The 18,777-nt window shown below is 42.2% G+C and overlaps 1 protein-coding gene across 1 annotated transcript in view; it reads left to right on the forward strand.

The window, feature by feature from the left end:
• LOC310860729 (myosin IXB) overlaps nucleotides 1-18,777 on the forward strand; it is an 82,017-nt gene that overhangs the window by 25,860 nt on the left and 37,380 nt on the right. The window contains 6 exon segments of the mRNA XM_083767849.1: nucleotides 1,074-1,268; nucleotides 1,944-2,163; nucleotides 2,418-2,444; nucleotides 2,449-2,464; nucleotides 2,467-2,927; nucleotides 18,632-18,726. Of these exon segments, the coding sequence (XP_083623975.1) occupies nucleotides 1,135-1,268; nucleotides 1,944-2,163; nucleotides 2,418-2,444; nucleotides 2,449-2,464; nucleotides 2,467-2,927; nucleotides 18,632-18,726 (953 nt within the window). The 5' untranslated portion in view covers nucleotides 1,074-1,134.

Raw genomic sequence — 18,777 nt, forward strand, 5'->3', positions numbered from 1 at the left:
AGTGGATGGAGCTGTGTTGTTGGTGATGTGTTACCTACATCGTCATGTCTGTGGCTTGGTCAGTCAGGTGGAAGAGCAGCACTTGCGTCACAGACTCTACAGTATAAAATAGACTTACAGCTCGCAGTAAGACTTTAAAGATGTTTCCTCTAAGTCTTATCAGCTCATGTCTTAAGGGTATCTTTTTAGCTGTTTGATTGTTGAAATAAAAAGCATAGATGAACACATGCCTGTTTTGTGTCCTTATAGAACTCAGAAGATTTGTGTGTAAATGTTCCTTACTGCTGTAAAAGCTTCATGTTACTAGCCTACCAGGCCAATTTGGCCTGATCTCTGAGCCCTGTTGTCTCTCCATGGGCTTTTAAAACTGTAAACAGAACGTTTAACAATCATGTGATTATAGCGTAGCTTGGTACAGTAATCTATCCACGCTAGTGATGATTGGCTTCAATGGGCTAGCTGGGATAAAGAACAAGGTTCTGCTGAAATAATGATGGTCAATATTTCTGGAATATTTCACAGGGGTAAATCTAAATATATATATACCCTTCATTTTATATTTATTACCGTTTCATTTAATCCACAGCTCTTTCTTATAATCTAAACTACTATTTATCTAGTCTGTGTCCTCGGTTTCCATAGTTACAGTATGCCTGCTGCTGGGCCAATCCAAGACAAACATTTATGCTTAAGTTTAGAATGTGAACTAAAATGCAGTCTAACTCTGTCTTTCTGTGCTTAACAACATATTTTTTGTTTGCCCTTTGAAATGACAGAGTGACTAATTGTTAGGCCTTTTACAACGGTGGAATGCCCCGCACTGGAATGTGGACTATTTCAGTGTGTCTGTAATATTGTAAAATCATTGCTACAGTTTTGTTGGAATTTCTTAGTTCTGAATCATATTATCTAGCATGGAAGTTACAAGCGAACGTCAATGTCTCTTATCTTTCTCTGAACTAAGTTGTGTGTTACTTTGTGTATAATTGAACATGATGCATCCTGTTATTATTATAACAGGATATATACCATGAAATCCAAATGAGTTATTCCATGTGTAATGTCGTCACCAGGTGCTGCATGGTGAGTGTGGCAGTGGGTGCGGCATGCTGAGGCCACTCCCCCTGGCCCAGAATGAGTGTCAGAGATGGCGCTGCCACCATGGCAACGAACGCAGGTGGAGGAGGAGGGGGAGTTACCTTACCTACTTACCTACTCCAGATCTACCCCCGGCTGGATGACCAGTCCTCTACCTGCTGCTGCCTCAGGTTGGTTCATGTCATTGCAACTGCAATGTTCTTACACATTTTTTCAAGACTTTTCAAGATTATAATCTACATGCACAATGAGGCGCATCACGATACGTTCGTTGTGAGCTTAAAGTGGTTAAACTGATTTTTATGCTATATTAAGTTATCAGTTAACTTAATATAGCATCAATAACTGATTGAGCTTGTTTGCATTGTGGTCCATGAGCAAAGAAAATGGCCAAAACAAGAGCCTCTCTATTTATGTTTTTCTTCATTTCCTCCACCAAGGAAGTAATGTTTTCGCTCCCATGAGTCCCGTCCATGCGTTCGTCTGCCTGACTGTTGCAGAAAACTTGGTGGAAAAGTGGGTCCTGGCTGGGCCAAGGAAATCATTTAGTAACTTCTCACATTGATTAGCCAAAAGGAGTCGTTTTAGTGGCCGTAGTCTGTCACAAAAATGCTCTAAAAATCTGCAAGGATTAACATAGCACAATAGTACTTTGAAGGAAGGTTTATCACGAGCCCCGGAAGAACTGATTAATGGTCTCTTGCACCATGAAGTTATATTGGCCAAAAGGCGATGGAGCCAGAAGCACCTGTGTGCTCTACTGAGCATGTTTTAGTTAATAAATGTAATTGGGTAATCTTGTATGGATCACATTTATTTAATAACCTTCTTCATTCTCCGTTCAGAGTGCAGAAGGATGCGTCAGCAGCCTCTGTGATTAAGGATGCAACCTCAGAGCTGGGGCTGGACCCTAGCCGTCTCTACGTGTTAGCAGAGGTGAAGGAATGTGGCGGAGAAGAATGGGTCTTGGAGGCCGGGGACCTGCCAGTGCAGAGGGTGCTGCTGTGGCCCAGGAAGGCTCAGGATGAACATCCTCAGAGCCTGGGCTTTTACTTCTTACTACAGGTATAGTGGAACACTGTTGAGTCAGCTCAATTCATCTTTGTGCTAAATCCATGGATAAAACCTTACACAAACATAAACGGCAGTTATGTGTATTAATTCATCATGTTTACTGGTACTACCTCATTTTTGAGGGGCGCTAGCCCCTCCTATGCCTATCTTTGTGTGTTTGTGTGTACCCCATAGTTATGATTTGATACTTGATACTTGAAACTTGAAAAAATGATTTAAAATGGGGTTACTTTTCCATGTTCCAGGAGAGGAACGACGACGGAGCTATTCAGTATGTCCACCTCCCAGCCCTGTCCAAGGAACAGCACGCCCAGAGGCTGACCGCCAGGGGCTTCCTCCCGCCGCCACAGGATGACTTTGCGGACCTCTGCAACCTGCCCGACCTCAACGAGGAGAGCATTCTGAACAACCTGCGCATGCGCTTCCACAAGAAGAAAATCTACACCTACGCGGGCAGCATCCTCATCGCCATCAATCCCTTCAAGTTCCTGCCCATCTACAACCCCAAGTATGTCAAGATGTACGAGAACCACCAACTGGGAAAGCTGGAGCCCCACATCTTTGCCATCGCAGACGTGGCATACTATGCCATGCTCAGGAAGAGGGTCAACCAGTGCATCGTCATCTCCGGAGAGAGCGGTTCAGGAAAGACTCAGAGCACCAACTTCCTGATCCACTGTCTGACCGCTCTGAGCCAGAAGGGCTACGCCAGCGGGGTGGAGAGGACCATACTGGGGGCTGGACCCGTCCTGGAGGTAAGCTAACACCATACACCGCCGAGTCAATACAGATTCTACCACAGGTCGTTTCGAGGAAGCAATCTGATTGATTGAAACAGCCTTCTAGCCGTGGGTTAAACCAGCAACGTTCAACACCTAATCAAAACAAATAATTCAGCTGCTCTGTTCTCCCCGAGCGCTAGCAAACTCAGTGGCTAGGCTAGCTAGTTTCTTGGGACATTTGTGGTCGTAGTGACTACATCTGTCATTAAAAAAATATATTCTTTTAGCGATTTTCTTAGTTTTAAGGGTAACTTCAGCGATTCTTGCGGAACTCTACTTCGTCTCGTTCCTGACCGCATCCCTGTCGTGGCAATACCCTCTCGTGTAATATTGCTTAATTAAGTCCTGTCTTTTTCTGTTAGGATCGTCTACTCTACAAATCCTTTATGCAGGTGTCCTGTCCACTGATCATTAATACCCCTGTACTATTTAGATAAGTCCTGTTTAACATTTAAAGGTGAAAACCTTTTAGAACAAAAAAGGTTATTTTCTTCCTGTGGATATAAGTTTTTTGAGGGGCGCTAACCCCTCAGCTTTAATGTTTGTGTCTGAACAAACATTAAAAATCACACTTGTGTGAAATGAGGAGCGCTCTTACCATTATACATCATCATACATCATCTCATGAACAACTGAATTTATGTGATTGGTTAGCCGATTTGCTCGTCTACATTATGATTACGTCATATTTGAGGCACATGACCTAATTTCTCCTTTCATTGTCAATGGCAAATATTGAGACGTGTGAGGACAAAAGCTGTATATAGGAGGGGTTAGCGCCCCTCTCAATAATCAAATGCCATTGACAATGAATGGAGAACTAGTGTTTGTTGTCTGAATAAAACATTAAATTGCCATTGACAATGAACAGAGAATTTATGTGACATGTGTCTGAGCAAATCGGCATATGGAGGTCGGTGGGAACCCTTGACCAATAAGGGACTACCATTCTTGATGATGATGTACGATGATTAGAGCGCCCCTCACTTCACACAGGTGTGATTCTTCTTTTGAGTTTTGCAAAGAACTTGAAAGTTTACAGAGAGCATACTTTGGCTTGGTAGCAGTTTCTTCTTTCCTATAGTGCCCGCTTTCATAAAGAGCGTGAAAGTCATCAGTCATCAATTTATATGCCAGATCTAGTGTAACAATTACTGCTCATGGTCCCAAATTTATTATCACTTCTGCAAAATGGCCTTAATGACGGCTGAAATGCACAGCTCATTGTTATTACCGATAGTCGCTTCCAACACTGATGAATGATTCACTAACACACACACACACACACACACACACACACACACACACACACACACACACACACACACACACACACACACACACACAGTCCTCAACACTGAATTCTGTCTCAGTTGAATGGATAATGATTACTTCCAGCAGTGTGGTTATGTGAATGATATAGCATCACATGATCGTCCCAGAGATCCTTTATGTTCCTGATCTAATGTATTTTCCTTCTGTACAGAGCTGCAGAGCTCCTTTGTTTCCCAGTTATTGTTTTTAACTGAGGGGGGTGTATGTATGTGCTTCGCTGTGGTTAGTGGAGGAGACACCGTCAGAGAAAAAAAAGAAGTGAAAGAGAAAATGGGAAGTGTGACGCTTGACGTTTTTAGTTGTTAACATTTTACGTGGCCTGCTGACAATGCTGAGAACGGAAGATAAGACTGTTTGTTATCTAGGAGGACTGCTGAGCCAACTTGATGATTGGAAGACAACACAGACGCCTCTCTACTTTGAAGGAAATTCTGATCCTGCTGATCGTGATAGCAATGGATGCACTAATCTCAGTATTTTGTAATAGCCGATGACATTAACGTAATTTTCTGCATAGTAAATCTGTATATAACTAGAGTTCACAAACTTAATTTAATGTAGGAGGCTTGTTGACTAACAGCCGCTGTGTCTTTGTGGTCAGCATGTTTGATCAGGTGACTTTGTTCCACTTCCCACTCTGTGCTTTGTGAGAGGCGAGATGTTTCTGCTGCTTTCTACAAGCAGAGAGACAGACCGACTGACTCCAGTCTAGGGACTCTCGTCTAGGCCGAAGCAGATGTTTTGATACCAGCTTTGATTACTGGGGGATGGAAACAAGAAATTGGACTTTGGTGTTATAGTAAAGAAAGATATTGCATGGACCTCAAGAAATAATTGAGCATTGAAAGCTGTTGGACCCAATAGTATTTTCCATAAATTATCAGCATAGCCTTTTCATGAACTACAGTATGAAAATAATTCTAAACTGTTTTTTGTCATGTTATAGTGTAATCATAAGACTAAGAATGAAATCATTTTTTTCCTTCAGTGCATTTTTGGTTCTTTATGTGACAATACAAATTCCTTTGTTAAAAGCCAATAATAGTAGTTGATATTGGTTTATTGGTTGATATTGGCTGATTGTTTGAGTCCAGAGTGAATTAGTGTCGTATTGACTCTAAACAGACAGAAGAGAGTCTCCTTTTGTTAGTGTGATTGACTAGACTGAGTGCCTGTCCGTTTGATGGAGACGAGCAAGAGTTGTGAGGTACCCCCTGTAGCCAATTTCTTTTTTACGGCGCAGCTTTGCAGGAGGTCTGTCTCAGTCTGTCTGGGTGTCCGGAGATAATCTCGCAAACCAGTGAACCGATAAGCGCCAGATATCTTGTGCACACAGCCAGTAGACCACAGAAGTAGCCGTTCACATTAGTATTATATTATTTGTAATATTTAACTTTACATTTCTAATGGAAGGGGCTCTGATCGGGCTTAAACCGCCAATTTTATTTTCAAAATATCTTTATTTAGGTTTTATAACAGAAGCCCAGGGGCAAGTACGAACGCCATCAAGTCACAGATTCCCAGAAAAAAAAACTGAATTCTACACAGATTCTACACAAGAGCACAGCCTTCAGTGGTCAAGTGCAGTCAGCCACACACAAGGAACAGGCCAGACCGCTCCCAAGCATCAGCGACTCAGAGGCAAACGGACATAATAAAATATAAAAATAAAACTCAATTCCCTATCCCACCCTCCCCCCACCCACAATCCCGAGGACAAACCTTGGTCAATTTTGGGGGCTTACATCAAAGATATGTCATGTCGTATACACGGCTGATGCCATGATAGAGTTTTGTGACTGATGTCATTCTATGGCATGCACATGCTGCCCACATGACCTCCATGATCCAAACTGGAGCCATCAATCACTGTTGATGTGAATCCCAAGTTTTACATGATTAGATTTTTAGATTGTGGAAGAAAGCAAGTCTACGCAATGTTGCATCTGTTTTATATTTCTGTTGGCATGTCAGCTTTGTCATATTATGTAAGCAAGTGTCTGGAAAATGGTAACAATTAACTGTTCAATTCATATTTATGCATTGTATATCCTATTTGTTTTTTATATATCTGCAGTTACAGTATATATGTCTCCTGTATACATTTGGACTGTAGCAAGTAAAGCAATAGTGGCCAAATACAGCTCTGTTGTGTTTAGGGTGATTAGAGGCACTTGTGCAGACACATACAGAACATAAACATGCTTGCATCTGTTGGCTTTCCCATAGTTTGACAACTCAAGGTTGCATCATGGAGGGCCAGTTAGGTTTTTGTGTGGGTTTTCTAATTTGATCCCACAGCTACGTGGCAGAGAGTTTTGTTTGTATCCCTGTAATGAGAAAGGGACTTTCACATATGGAAGAACTTTCCTCTGGGTCAGACCAAAAGCAGGGTTATTACTGTGATTATCATTGTGTGCACATGACTCTACACTTCTACTCGTTGTACATACAACAGAGAATGGCCGGTGTTGATGTTGAGCAGTTATTGTCATCATGATGTTGAAATGATTGTTTTGTTTCATCTGTGACATGTTTGACCACCCTATAGTTCTGTGTGTCATCTATTACAGGACCTTCAGAGGGGGGGTGTATGTGTGTGTGTGTGTGTGTGTGTGTGTGTGTGTGTGTGGGGGGGGGGGGGGGGGGTAACTATTATGGTCATGGGATGTTTGTGTTTTTTTTTGAGAAGTTGGAGATCTCAAATCACAAATCGGAATGGGATACAACTGATGAAAGGTGATGGAAATCTTAGTATTCTTCCATGATTCATTAGCTGTCCCTTGGTGTTGGAATCGAATGTTCCTCAGTCTTAATCTGACAATAAATCCCTCCTACATAGTTCACTGTTCTATTCCTCAGCAATGTAGCTAAAAATAAAGACTCAGCCAGCAAAGCCTCATGAGGAATGTAGTTTATTAGAAGTAAAATTCAACAGTGAAAACTCCCTGACCTGTGTTCGTTTGTTCCATGGACCGCCAGGAGTTGCCTCACAGTGGACGCTTTATGGAGGAGAAGGAGGTAGAACTCAATAGAAGTGACTTACAGTCGATGCGAATTGGGAACATGCATTTGCAAAGTATCATCTTAAACATTTACTGCATGTTGGTAGAATAATGTGCAGCTGGAGTCATTTTCTGGCAGGAGGCATTCAGCCATCCATCCATCAGTCTTTTAACAATGTCTTTATTTCCATTTGTTTCAAAACCCACTGACTCGACAGTGGTGAGGATCCCCTCCGTGGAGCACTGCAACCTTCAAAGGCAGTAGAATGAGTGAAGCTCTGCCCTGTTGATGTCTGTCAGTCGGTCAGAATCTCTGGTTCTGGAGAAGGAGGGAGGGATTTTAGTTTTTCCCATTCTGTCAGCAGAGTTCTGGTCCCTTTGGCAGACGGGACTGCCACTCTGCCATTCAATCCCCAAATGTAGTATGCTGGACTGGTTCCCTTGGCCCAGAGCTGTGGTCGGGGGACAGACAGTGAGACGGGTCTAGTCTGGGGAAGAACCAGATATAGAGAATTGGGATTCCAACTGGGAACCAGTTGACACAGTCATTCTGGATATCCTTTTAACAGCTTTACTGTACCTGCCACAGCAGCATTGTCATCACTGGAAGTGCATTGTGTCAGAGTTCAGAAAGGTTAACAGGAAGAGGTGACTTTGTGTCCTCTCCCATTTGCCTACACTATAAATTGTTGATTTACTTGATCTGAGCTGATCAGCTGCATTTGATTCAGTTCAAAGAGCCACTGCACTGTCATAAATGTGCTGACATGAAAACAAAACAGGGGAAGTAATAATTCATCTTAAATTATGTTCCCTGCTGTTTGTCTATTTCCTGAAACATTGAGTTCTTTGGTGCTTTACAGCTGATTTTCACTTTGAAAATACTGCATTATTTATTCCCTTTATTTTCTTGGATGCTTAGGTTACAATAGTTAAAATGTTAGCAGTGCGTGTGGCCTCCCTCAGTGGTAATGGAACCTTTAACCCCAGCCATTTAGTGCTTCACCCATTGATCCTGTGTATGCAGTATGTGCACATGTAAGTGCATGTACGACGTGTGCGCCTATGTGTATGTTGTGCACTTGTGTGTGTCTGTGTGTGTCATGGAGGGGAGCTCTCTAGCCCAGGGTCACATTTTCAGGAGATGAGATCAGTGTTTCTGGAGTTTTACTCTTGACTGAGCTCTGTAGTTTCCTGTGCTGCTGAAATAGCCTACTACAAAACTTAGCAGAGCTGGAGGATTTAATGTATTGCACCTCTTCTCTTCTCTTCTGCTCTGCTCCATTCTGTTCTGTTCTGTGTGATAGTGTTCCCAGGTCAAATCTGTGTAGTGTTCCAAATGAGTAAATAAATTACAATTCATATAAAACCATGGTTACCCAATTCTCTGATTGTTGCTGTCAGGTGGAAACCTACCAAAACCGTTCCTATTCTATTACCATTTTAAAAACATTAAGACAAATGTGAAAATATCCAATATACGTGTGTTTTCAGCCTTTAAAAAAAGTCTATTTTCACTATTTTCACTAAGTATGGCATTACTTTATGAAAATACATAAAAAGTTGAAATATGATTGGACAGAAACGATTATGTAGCATTGATGGAGCTTCTATACAAGCTCACCTGGAAGGTACTGTGTCTAAATTGTTATTTTACTGCTGAACTGGTTTGACTGGTTATTCCTCTTCTCGGTTAAGCTTTTCACCTCGTGTCAGGTTTTTCTATGCAAGGATTTGAATGGCTTTTCTTTTTAATATCGGCAGGACCCATCTCTGCGTACAGAGAATAGTCTGACACCTTGTGCAAGTGCACTGGAGTTGTATGTCAAAAAATATGATGGCTTTCTGTCATTGAACTGCTGTCATGGTGTCCATTTAATCTGAGAGAGGTTTACATTTAAAAAAGAAATAGTGGGTTAATACATTAAAGCTGTTTTTGTAATTATTATTAGTCTTTTAGACTCTAAAAGACTAATCAGTCGGGAAAACTTGTGATTTCCTTCTCGTGTACCAGTGGGACATGTCCCATGTACTGGCACCGGTCCACGTACCAGTGGTTTTAGAGGAGCCAATTGACACAGGAAAGCTCATGCTCATTTATTTTTTAGCTTATTATTTTTTTTTTTACATCACGGCTGTTAAGCCGTTTAGCCATCTATAAGGCGGTCTGTGTGTCTGGATCTACATGCTGCCAGTAGGCTGCAGAAGTACCTCCACAATGTTCTTTTCTTACATATGTTTATACTAAAATATTTAACATTGATTTTGTAAAGTTGAAGTTAATAGAGTCTGACATTAAAAACCATACCTCCTCTTGGGTCATGAAGATTTCTTTCCATAAGAAAATCCTTTAGACTTTTTAAGGGACCAAGAAGGTCACTTATTGTTTTGGGGTTTTTTCTTCTCCTACTCATTCTTCTTCTTCCGCAGTTCTGGCTGAACCGTGCAGTCGGTTTTCACGAAACGCGGGAATCTGGTATGACACTTTGATACACACATGTGTCTCCTCATGCCAAACAACTTTCGTTTTCTGACTTTTGGTTAGTCTGTGTTTTGGAGTAAATATAATTAATTATGCGGTGGTATACTGGGCCGTAAGTAGCATTGGGAGAACTACATTATGTTGGACGGCAGGTCAACATAATTCTTTATGTTCGTCCCAAAAGGTGCAACAAATGGCGTGATATTCAGCAGTGCAGTTGTTTGTGAATAATTCAAAACAGAAACCAAGCGTTATCTTTATAACTGTATCAGCGTCAAAACATGCATTGCCTACAGCCAGTAAACATATGAGCAGCCGGCTGTTTCCTAAGAGCCGAGGGATAGGTAATTTGGGGTTTTACTGCAAACCCACCAGCTTTACAGAGAAAAGATATCCATCTGAATCACCAGTGGTGGAGAAAGTACTCACATTTTGTACTTGAGTAAAAGTATCAATACTGAATTATAGAAATACTCTCTGTTAAGTAAATGTCTGGAATCAAAATTTACTGGAGTAAAAGTACAAAAGTATTGGTATCAAAATGTATTTAAACTGTACAGTACTTAAGTAAATGTACTTACTACTGAGTTACTATACACCACTGTGAACTACAATACAAAACTGCAAAGTAAGCTCCTGCCTTTAAGTGGTCAATGGAACATTTTTGTACATTGTAACAATTAAAGGGCAACATTTAATAAACGTTTATTAAATGATTATAATTCATGTTTAACCTTCATGCAGTGAATGTGGCACCACTCATCACAGATTATGTCAAGTAGATGGCAGTTTGGATGAAAGACAACTCTGCTGCTCTGTTGTGTGTTTTCTCCAGTGCAAAGTACTGCAGAAAAGTACTTTAATTTAATCATGCAGAATGAGCAACAGACAGTGCATCTGCAGCTCAGTCTGCACTGGACACTGCAAGCTGATTGCATGACATCGTAATTTGGTCAAATAGCCCTGTGTGATTTCTGCACTTTGTCAAGGAGCTAGCTGGGCCTCCCACCACTATACAGCTCCCCCTCCTCAGTCCACCCAGCCGGATGGTCTGTGATTATCGACCTGTGTTTTTAAAGGCAATTTATGTGCTGCTTCGTCCATATGTGTGGCATATTTGTGTTTTGTTGGAGGTCATTGTTTTGTGTTCAGAGCATATTTGTTTTTTTTATTTAGATCACAGGTGACAAACTACTTATTGCCATTAATTTCAATGGGAAAGCCTTTGTCACTGAAAGGAAATTCATAGTTTGAATTGAGTGATGGGTTTAATTGCCATGAATGACCTATGATTTCCAATACCTGACTTATGTTCAGGAAAATCAATTGGGCTTGAGTGATTAGATTGAGTGCCCGCCACAATCAGGACGAGCCAAGCCAATCATACCTGCTGCTTTTCAGTTGATCAAACAGCCTGCCTTCTTAGCTACTTATACTTTGTTGCACGACCAAGACCACAGAACTTTTTTTATAGCTAAAAGTATATACCTGTATACTGGTATTGTCGAGAGACACAGTCCTGCGATAAAACATCAATTATAAATAAATACAGCCTCTATGGGCACTCCCCAGCCCTCTCCATGCCATTCTGTCTCACAGACGGGAAGTTCCTATCAGTTCTCCTTAACAGGAAGGAGATCACCCACGACACCGGAAGTAACCGCAGCTGTCCTCCTCTGCCATTGGCCCAGGACCTTGAGGCGGGGGGGCTGCACACACCAAAGTATTGTATTGTTGTTCAGGAAGTCTAGAGGAGTAACTTATGTAACTGGCCATTCTGTATGTGGAATTGTGGATCCATTGTTTATCCTTTAGTTCTAGGTTGTCTCACTCCCCCCCCCCCCCCCCCCCCCCCCCCCTTGACTATATTTGGACAGGCTGGGTGCCCACAGTGTGTTGGCAGTGGGCAATGGGCATGAGTATGGCCAGTTTTTAGTCACTGTAGCATATGCACACACACATCATATAATACATGCCTACGTAACAGTGTGGATTTTGAAAACAAATTTTGTTTTGGTTTTAGTCAGTCTTTTGAATACAATTAATTTAGTCCTATTTTAGTCATCTGAAATGTTTTAGTAAAATAGTAATATACTGTTGATTTTGTCGACTAAAATGTATTTTCACTGGCCTTGATGGGGTCATAATGCCTGATTTTACCCTTGGTTCCATGCTGAAAATTAACATTTACAAACGCGTTGTAGATATTTTTAGAGCGAAAACACCCAAATGCAACACCCAAGCGCAACCATCATAAAAGTACTTGTCTTTTAGTTCTACTGGATCTACTGGAAATGTAGTCTAGTTTAGATTTTATTTAGTTCTGATTTAGTTTTCGCCAATGAAAATAGGTCATATAGATCATTTTAGTCAACAAAATCATGTTCGGAATCTGTTCGGAATCATATTTTCTGAATATGCCAGACATGTCTGCCTGTAGCGGCTGCGTGCAGTAGGTCATTTCTGGGTCTATTCGTGGTAGTGAGCAGTGCACTAGTGTGACCACATCACAGGCTGGGGCTTGATGTGGTGGTACCTTCCTGTGCCTGGGTGGGGCTGGTTGAAAATATCTCCAAAATGGTGACATGCCACGCCGCTGGTGCAAGACTCGTGCTTGAAAACCTTTAGTGTACTTCCATCATACTGTACTAATAGCTCGTCATAATGGTCTGTATAACATAAGTAATATATTGCCTTATAATCTTGTTCACCCCACATCCAGAGCCAGCGGATTACTCACACATAGAAGTTAAAGTTGATAGTGTTTTATGCAACTCTGCAACTAAAAGAACATTTAGCTACTATTTATTTACTACTAAAATCAGCAGTTGCATACTGAAGCAATTACACTCAATTTACTCTAGTCCAAAATCTTTTCTCCTCTTTTTTTTTTTCACTATGGTGATTGGTGACATCAACATAAGTTTGTATATTTTCCACTGTCGTTAACTGACTATTTAGCTGTCATACAATGACTAGTCTTTGTTTCAAACATGCTTTGTCTCTCTTGAAAATAACATGTCATTGTCATGTTTTGCCATTCAATATATGTTCTCACATGAATGGTTTCTTCAATTCTTCGGGTGAAAATGTCACCCGACGCCCTGCAGTATAGTTTTCCTAACATTCATATTCCCTGAAGCAATAAGAAAAACTGCCATGCTGTGCTGTACTGCACAAGACTAATCAGATCACCACCCAGTTTGTTTCTGGCCTTGGCTTTCACCCAACGAGTGAATGAAACGGAACAGTAAAATTGTCCTCATTGTAACACAACATCTGCTGTTAAACAAAAACACAATGTTTTGGCTGCTATCCTGTCTGTGATTTTGAATCATACCCCGAGGGCGAGGGCTTATACAGTATTTGTCAAGTTATAGAGCTGGTTCTACAGTATATACAGTACAGTGGCTGTAGCAAGGCACACTATAGACTATAGTATAGGCCCTCATTTATCAATTCCTGAAATGAATCTGGCACACCCTATGAAATCAAGCCTCGCCCTCGTTTTTGCGACATGCACAACTGCAATACGACCAAACAACGTATGGAAACCATAGTTACATGATGGAAAAAGCCTCACCCCCCCCCTCATACACACAGATGCACGCACACGCAACTTGCAAGCCCAACTGGTGTGTTTTATCTTAAATAAATAAAGAGCGAACACCTGCATGAATTAAATAAAGCTGTAGGCCTACCCTGTCTGTTTCTCCTCTCGCCTCGCTTGCCTTGCTGCCCGCCTCCCCCCCCCCCCCCACACACACACGCATGCACATATCGCAACTTAATTGCAAGCAACTGCCAACTGTCACCGGCGTAGGGTCCATTGGGCGAGGCAGTCTATTTAGATTGCCTCACTAGTCGCTGCAGTGGCTGGGCTGTCAACTGTCAATTATATGAATGTGCAGCCCTTAACGTAGCCTACAGTATGTGGCACTGGTGGTGGTGGGCTGGCTGGGTTAGCCTACCCATCTCCGATGCGGTCCCCACTTGCGCTGGCACGGCACATTTAGCATTCGTGCGAAGCGTCGGGTTTATCCTTAGATTGCACATACCGTAACTCCAGAAAGAAATTGGCCTGCTGTAGATTAGGCTACAGTAGGCTACCCACTTTGGGAGACTTGAGTCTCCGCAGCTGCAGCAGTTCACTCTGCACTACTCTCCAACGTCCCGTCATGAAAATATTCCAGTACAGGCAGCTCAAATCCTCCCCCTGTTTAAATGGCTTAAGCATCTAACTTGCAACATTGTTTTTAATTTTCTTTAAAAAGAATCACATGTATTATTAGTTTTATACATTTTAGGAGTGAAAACACATGTTTAGATGTCTGTTACAGCCTGTCAGCTGGTCAGTCAATGCTGCTCCGCTTTTCTACGACAGAAAAACGTGATTCTTTTTTTTTTGTCCTGGCGCACGTTCAAGTTCGAGGTTTCGCGGAAATGATAAATGCCGGTAATTCCGGCATGCACCCATATTTTGGCGTACGCCGCGTTGATAAATGAGGGCCATAGAGGTGTAACTGTACTACTGACATTGTATTCAGTCATTGCCACCATCATGTGAATTCTCAAAAGCCCCTCTCAAATTCATAACATCAATACTGTTTTACCATTGGTGTTTTGCCTCACTATTGTAACTACCAGTGATTATATTGTTTATTAGCTTGGTGCTTGGTTCGTCAATTCTACCCCATAATTATTGGCTGTACACACTTAGGTAGGTAAATGTATGTTGGCCAGAAAGCATGATTGTTATTGTTGGTCTGTGGTCTTTGTGTTCCTACCTTTGCCCCAGATGAATGTGGGAATTCTAGTTGCGGCGGTTTTGTCTATTCCTTTGTGCGAGTGACGGTGCTACGGCGAGATGCCCATGTGTGGAAATGTTTAACAGCAGCTCTTAAGTTGACTTTTAGGGACGAGGAGGACTCTCAGTGCAATGCATATTAATGAGCAGTCTATATTATGAAATGGCATAAAATGTGTCATAAAATTTCTGCCCTAGTTCTAATCTTACAATATCAGTTTCTTTGGATTTTATTTTGATGATGTAAAATCAGGACTGAAGGTATTAGCTTGCAACTATAGCTCAAAGCTTGTTGAGAACTATAACATTTTGCAAGTAATAATAAAGTAGGTGTCTTGACTAGCCACAGCGTTGATCGAGATAGAAGCCATCTTGAATTCCAAGCCTCTGGACTACGTCTCTTCAGACGCAGCAGACCTCGATCCATTAACACCGAACCACCTTCTCATGGGCCGGCCCGATGCCGCAATGCCACAAGTCATCTATCCCGAAGCCGAACTACTCAGCCGCAGGAGATGGCGATATGTGCGTTACTTTCTGGCGCCCCTACAAACACGGGAGAAGTGGATCGCAGGAAGGGCGAATCTCGCCAACTGGACCTACGTCCTAGTCATGGACCCCCAGCTCCCCAGAGCATTCTGGCAAATAGGAAGTGATGGAGGTTCTGCCAGGGGAAGATGGCCGCATGAGAACAGCCGTGGTGCAGAACTGCAGATAGACAACCGCACCTACACGCGACCCGTAGCACGACTAATCAAACTCCCAGCATTGCCTTCAGAGACCGCCGTCACGAGAGAGGCTGAAGGGGACAAACCACAGTTTGTGAACCCAAGCGTTCACTGGGGGGAGTGTTGCCACGACAACGGGAAGCAACACGATGTCATGGCAGTGACATCGCCATTCGCCACGACTATAAAGCCTAGGTTGAAAGAGCCAGAAATCAGATTAGAGTAAGAAGGTGATTCATAACGAATATAAGCAATAACACCACTACTTCAATTTCAACCCTCAAGATACCATAGTCCACGGTATCTCGGCTTCATAATTAAGACTCATTGAAAGTCTTGATTATAAGTGCTGTGTCTTTAATTAAAAGGTTTAGCTTTTTCATGTTTGTGTAACTGACTTGTTGATACAAATGTCTCATAACCTTCCATTTTGAAAACTGTCTCCTTATCTGTTTTGAAAGATGTGAGGCCATCCGTGCGTGCGTGGCGATGCGATGCGTGCATGTTTGAATTGGACTTAAGATTGTATTCTTGTAGTTCTGGCTTAGTGGCTGTGGAAATATACAGTTGAATAGGCTTCAGGAAAACAGGCCTACCACAGAAAAACAGGCGAGTACTTTGTGTACTCAAATGTCATATGTGCACAATGATGGCACAGTATGCATACTGTTACTGTATATATGATTATATATGTATATGTATATATAATATGATTTTAGTCAGTTAAATCACTTCATTGGCATGCATGTTGCATCAACATGTTCTCCAAAGCTTGAGTTATAGCGGGTAGACAAACTTCCTAAAGTAAAGGACAAGGTGTCAATAACATTGTGTCTATGGTGTGTTTATCGCTTTAGTCACAGATCTGCGTTTCTGCATATTTAGATAAGCTCCTAAACCCTGAACCATACTGCGGAGTGACAAATACACATGAACAAATGCCACCGTATTTACACACTGACATGGACAGAGACTCCTTTATCTATCGTTGGTCTTTCTGTCTCCGCCCCCTGTCTCTCTCGCTCTCTTTCAGTAGTATGCAGATTAGACAGAAGGTTTCCAAGGGCACCACAGCTTGGCTAAGCGTCATTCACTTCCTCATACCCGATGAGTCTTCCAGCCAATCGGGGAGTCTGTTGAAGGGCATGTTCGAATACGAACGATGCTATGACATGTTTAGCATTCCGTCCATCACGAAAGGAGCCTGGGCTGAGCAGAGAAGAGAAGAGATTTCCCAGGGGTTGGTTGTATTGCCTGAGAGAGAACCACACTGGACAGCTCCGATGGCCAATGCCAACTTAAACTGGCCCCGAATGCTGGAACTGTGACAGCGACCGAGGCAGTGGCAGACCACACCCAAAGAAATAAACGGCTTAGGTCCAATAAAGGATTTAACATGCATAACATCAACAATTTACATAGAAGTGTGCATTTGCACATACAGACGCACACACAGCACTCACTCACATTGACTGTAAGCGCACTGGGAGTCCTGTCCTGTCTGAACAGGTTGTGGTTAGACTCTGGAAGGATGATTCTGCTAATGGATGAGGAACAGAACTCAGACTATCTCTTTCATCATCCATCGTCAACACACTGTTGCATCACTCTCTTTTTTTCCCTCTGGTCTCAAAGCTATTTCAGGATTACACTTAACTCAATTAAAATACATAGCCGTAGCTATGTACAGTAAGTTTCAAATGTACAATCAGCAACACACCTCCCCTGAGACATAAGATGGTGTGGAATATCACTGATGTCACTGAACGCACAACTTGAAACAAATGAATACATAATAGACAGTATTGGAGAAAAGACCTTAATACTGGCAGCTCTGTTGCTGCAGTAGAAGTGGAAATGGGTCAACGGTTGGTTCTTTGTCAGTATTTGTGTTTGCCCCCTGCCTTCATCTAATCTGCTGAAATACCACTGTATCGAATTCACCCTGCGACTGCTATTGACAACACAATGTGGCTCCTATTTAACATGCACAGAGTCAACTTCCCGTGTCGGAGTCTTTTGTGTGTGTGTGTGTGTGTGTGTGTGTGTGTGTGTGTGGGTGTTGCGTGTGCGGCGAGAGGCTATCTTTATACATGCGAGTATGTGCAGCAGGGAAAGAGAGTGCTTTCCTGTGTCTTCATCAATGGAGTAAACAGGGCCCCTCATTGAGGACTGGTGGCTGAGTTCTGTGCGCACCCCTGGCTGAGTTTGGCTTTGGCCCGAGGCCTGGTGCTCTCTAATTCTCTTTGGTCTGACACTGCTATACATATAGACCCCTCCCAAGCTCATTTATCATCACTGACCTAATGTCGCATGTTACACATGCACACGCACACAATAAAGAAAGGGGGAAATGGCAGGGTTTAAAACAGGAAAAGGATAGAGGGGGATGGAGGGAAGAAACTAAAGCAAAGTAGGAGGAGATGGATTGAAAGATAGTTAGTGGAGGGCAAGAGGGGACAACGAGTTACAGATGCTCACCCTACCTACCCCCCCACACTAAGCCCCTCAAAACGCACACACACACACACACACACAGAGCCCCACCCTCTTCTGTCATGTCAGCTGCTGCTTTCATCGAGTATTTTGACCTCTGGACTTTGGGGAGACTTTATTGCCACAGTGATTTGTTGTTGTTTTTGTTTACTTCAAAGCACTCTGATTGAGGTGTAGTCTTTCCAGCGCAAGAATGCTGTGTTCCCCAATGCAACACTCTCTGACTCTGAGCGTTTTTAACCCCACTGACCTGCTTGAGAAGAGATGAATTAAGATGTGGAAACAGACAGAGACGGGGCAGATGCAGTAGTGGCTTTTGCAATTCTGTTGAGCCACAGGTGTACTGAATTTGAAAGTGTAGTTCAAAGTGCTTTACATACAAGTAAAAAATTCACATACCCGGTAAATGCAGAAAATTGAACAAGGGTAAAAACAAAAGTAATATCTTCAAATCTGGTCAGTAGAATTCGTTGAAATTGAAAGTGAATTTAAGATAAGGTTACAACAAAATCGGTTAAAAGCAAGCTCATAGAAATGGGTTTTTAGCTGCCTCTTAAAGTCATCGACTGAATGCATGGTTAACTAGCAGTGTTTTTCCTACATGCAGAATCCAGCGTGTTTTGTTTAGTTTGTATTTTATTTAGATTTACAGTACATAAATTTGATCTTTTCCTTTATTTAGCCATACTTAGCATTGCTTAAAAAAGGGGGGAAAAAAGAAAAAACATTATTGGGGAATTTTGAATCTCTTCTTTGACCATTTGTCCTTGCCACATGGAAAGTAATGCATGGATTTTTTTCTTCTCTTCCTCTGTTAACTCCAGGCTTTTGGGAACGCCAAGACAGCCCACAACAACAACTCAAGCCGCTTTGGCAAGTTCATCCAAGTGAATTACCTGGAGAGTGGCGTGGTCCGAGGGTGAGTAACTGTGTGTGTGTGTGTGTGTGTGTGTGTGTGTGTGTGTGTGTG

Source organism: Protomyctophum parallelum, assembly GCF_964188405.1.
Source record: "Protomyctophum parallelum genome assembly, chromosome: 6".
Taxonomy (NCBI): Eukaryota; Metazoa; Chordata; class Actinopteri; order Myctophiformes; family Myctophidae; genus Protomyctophum; species Protomyctophum parallelum.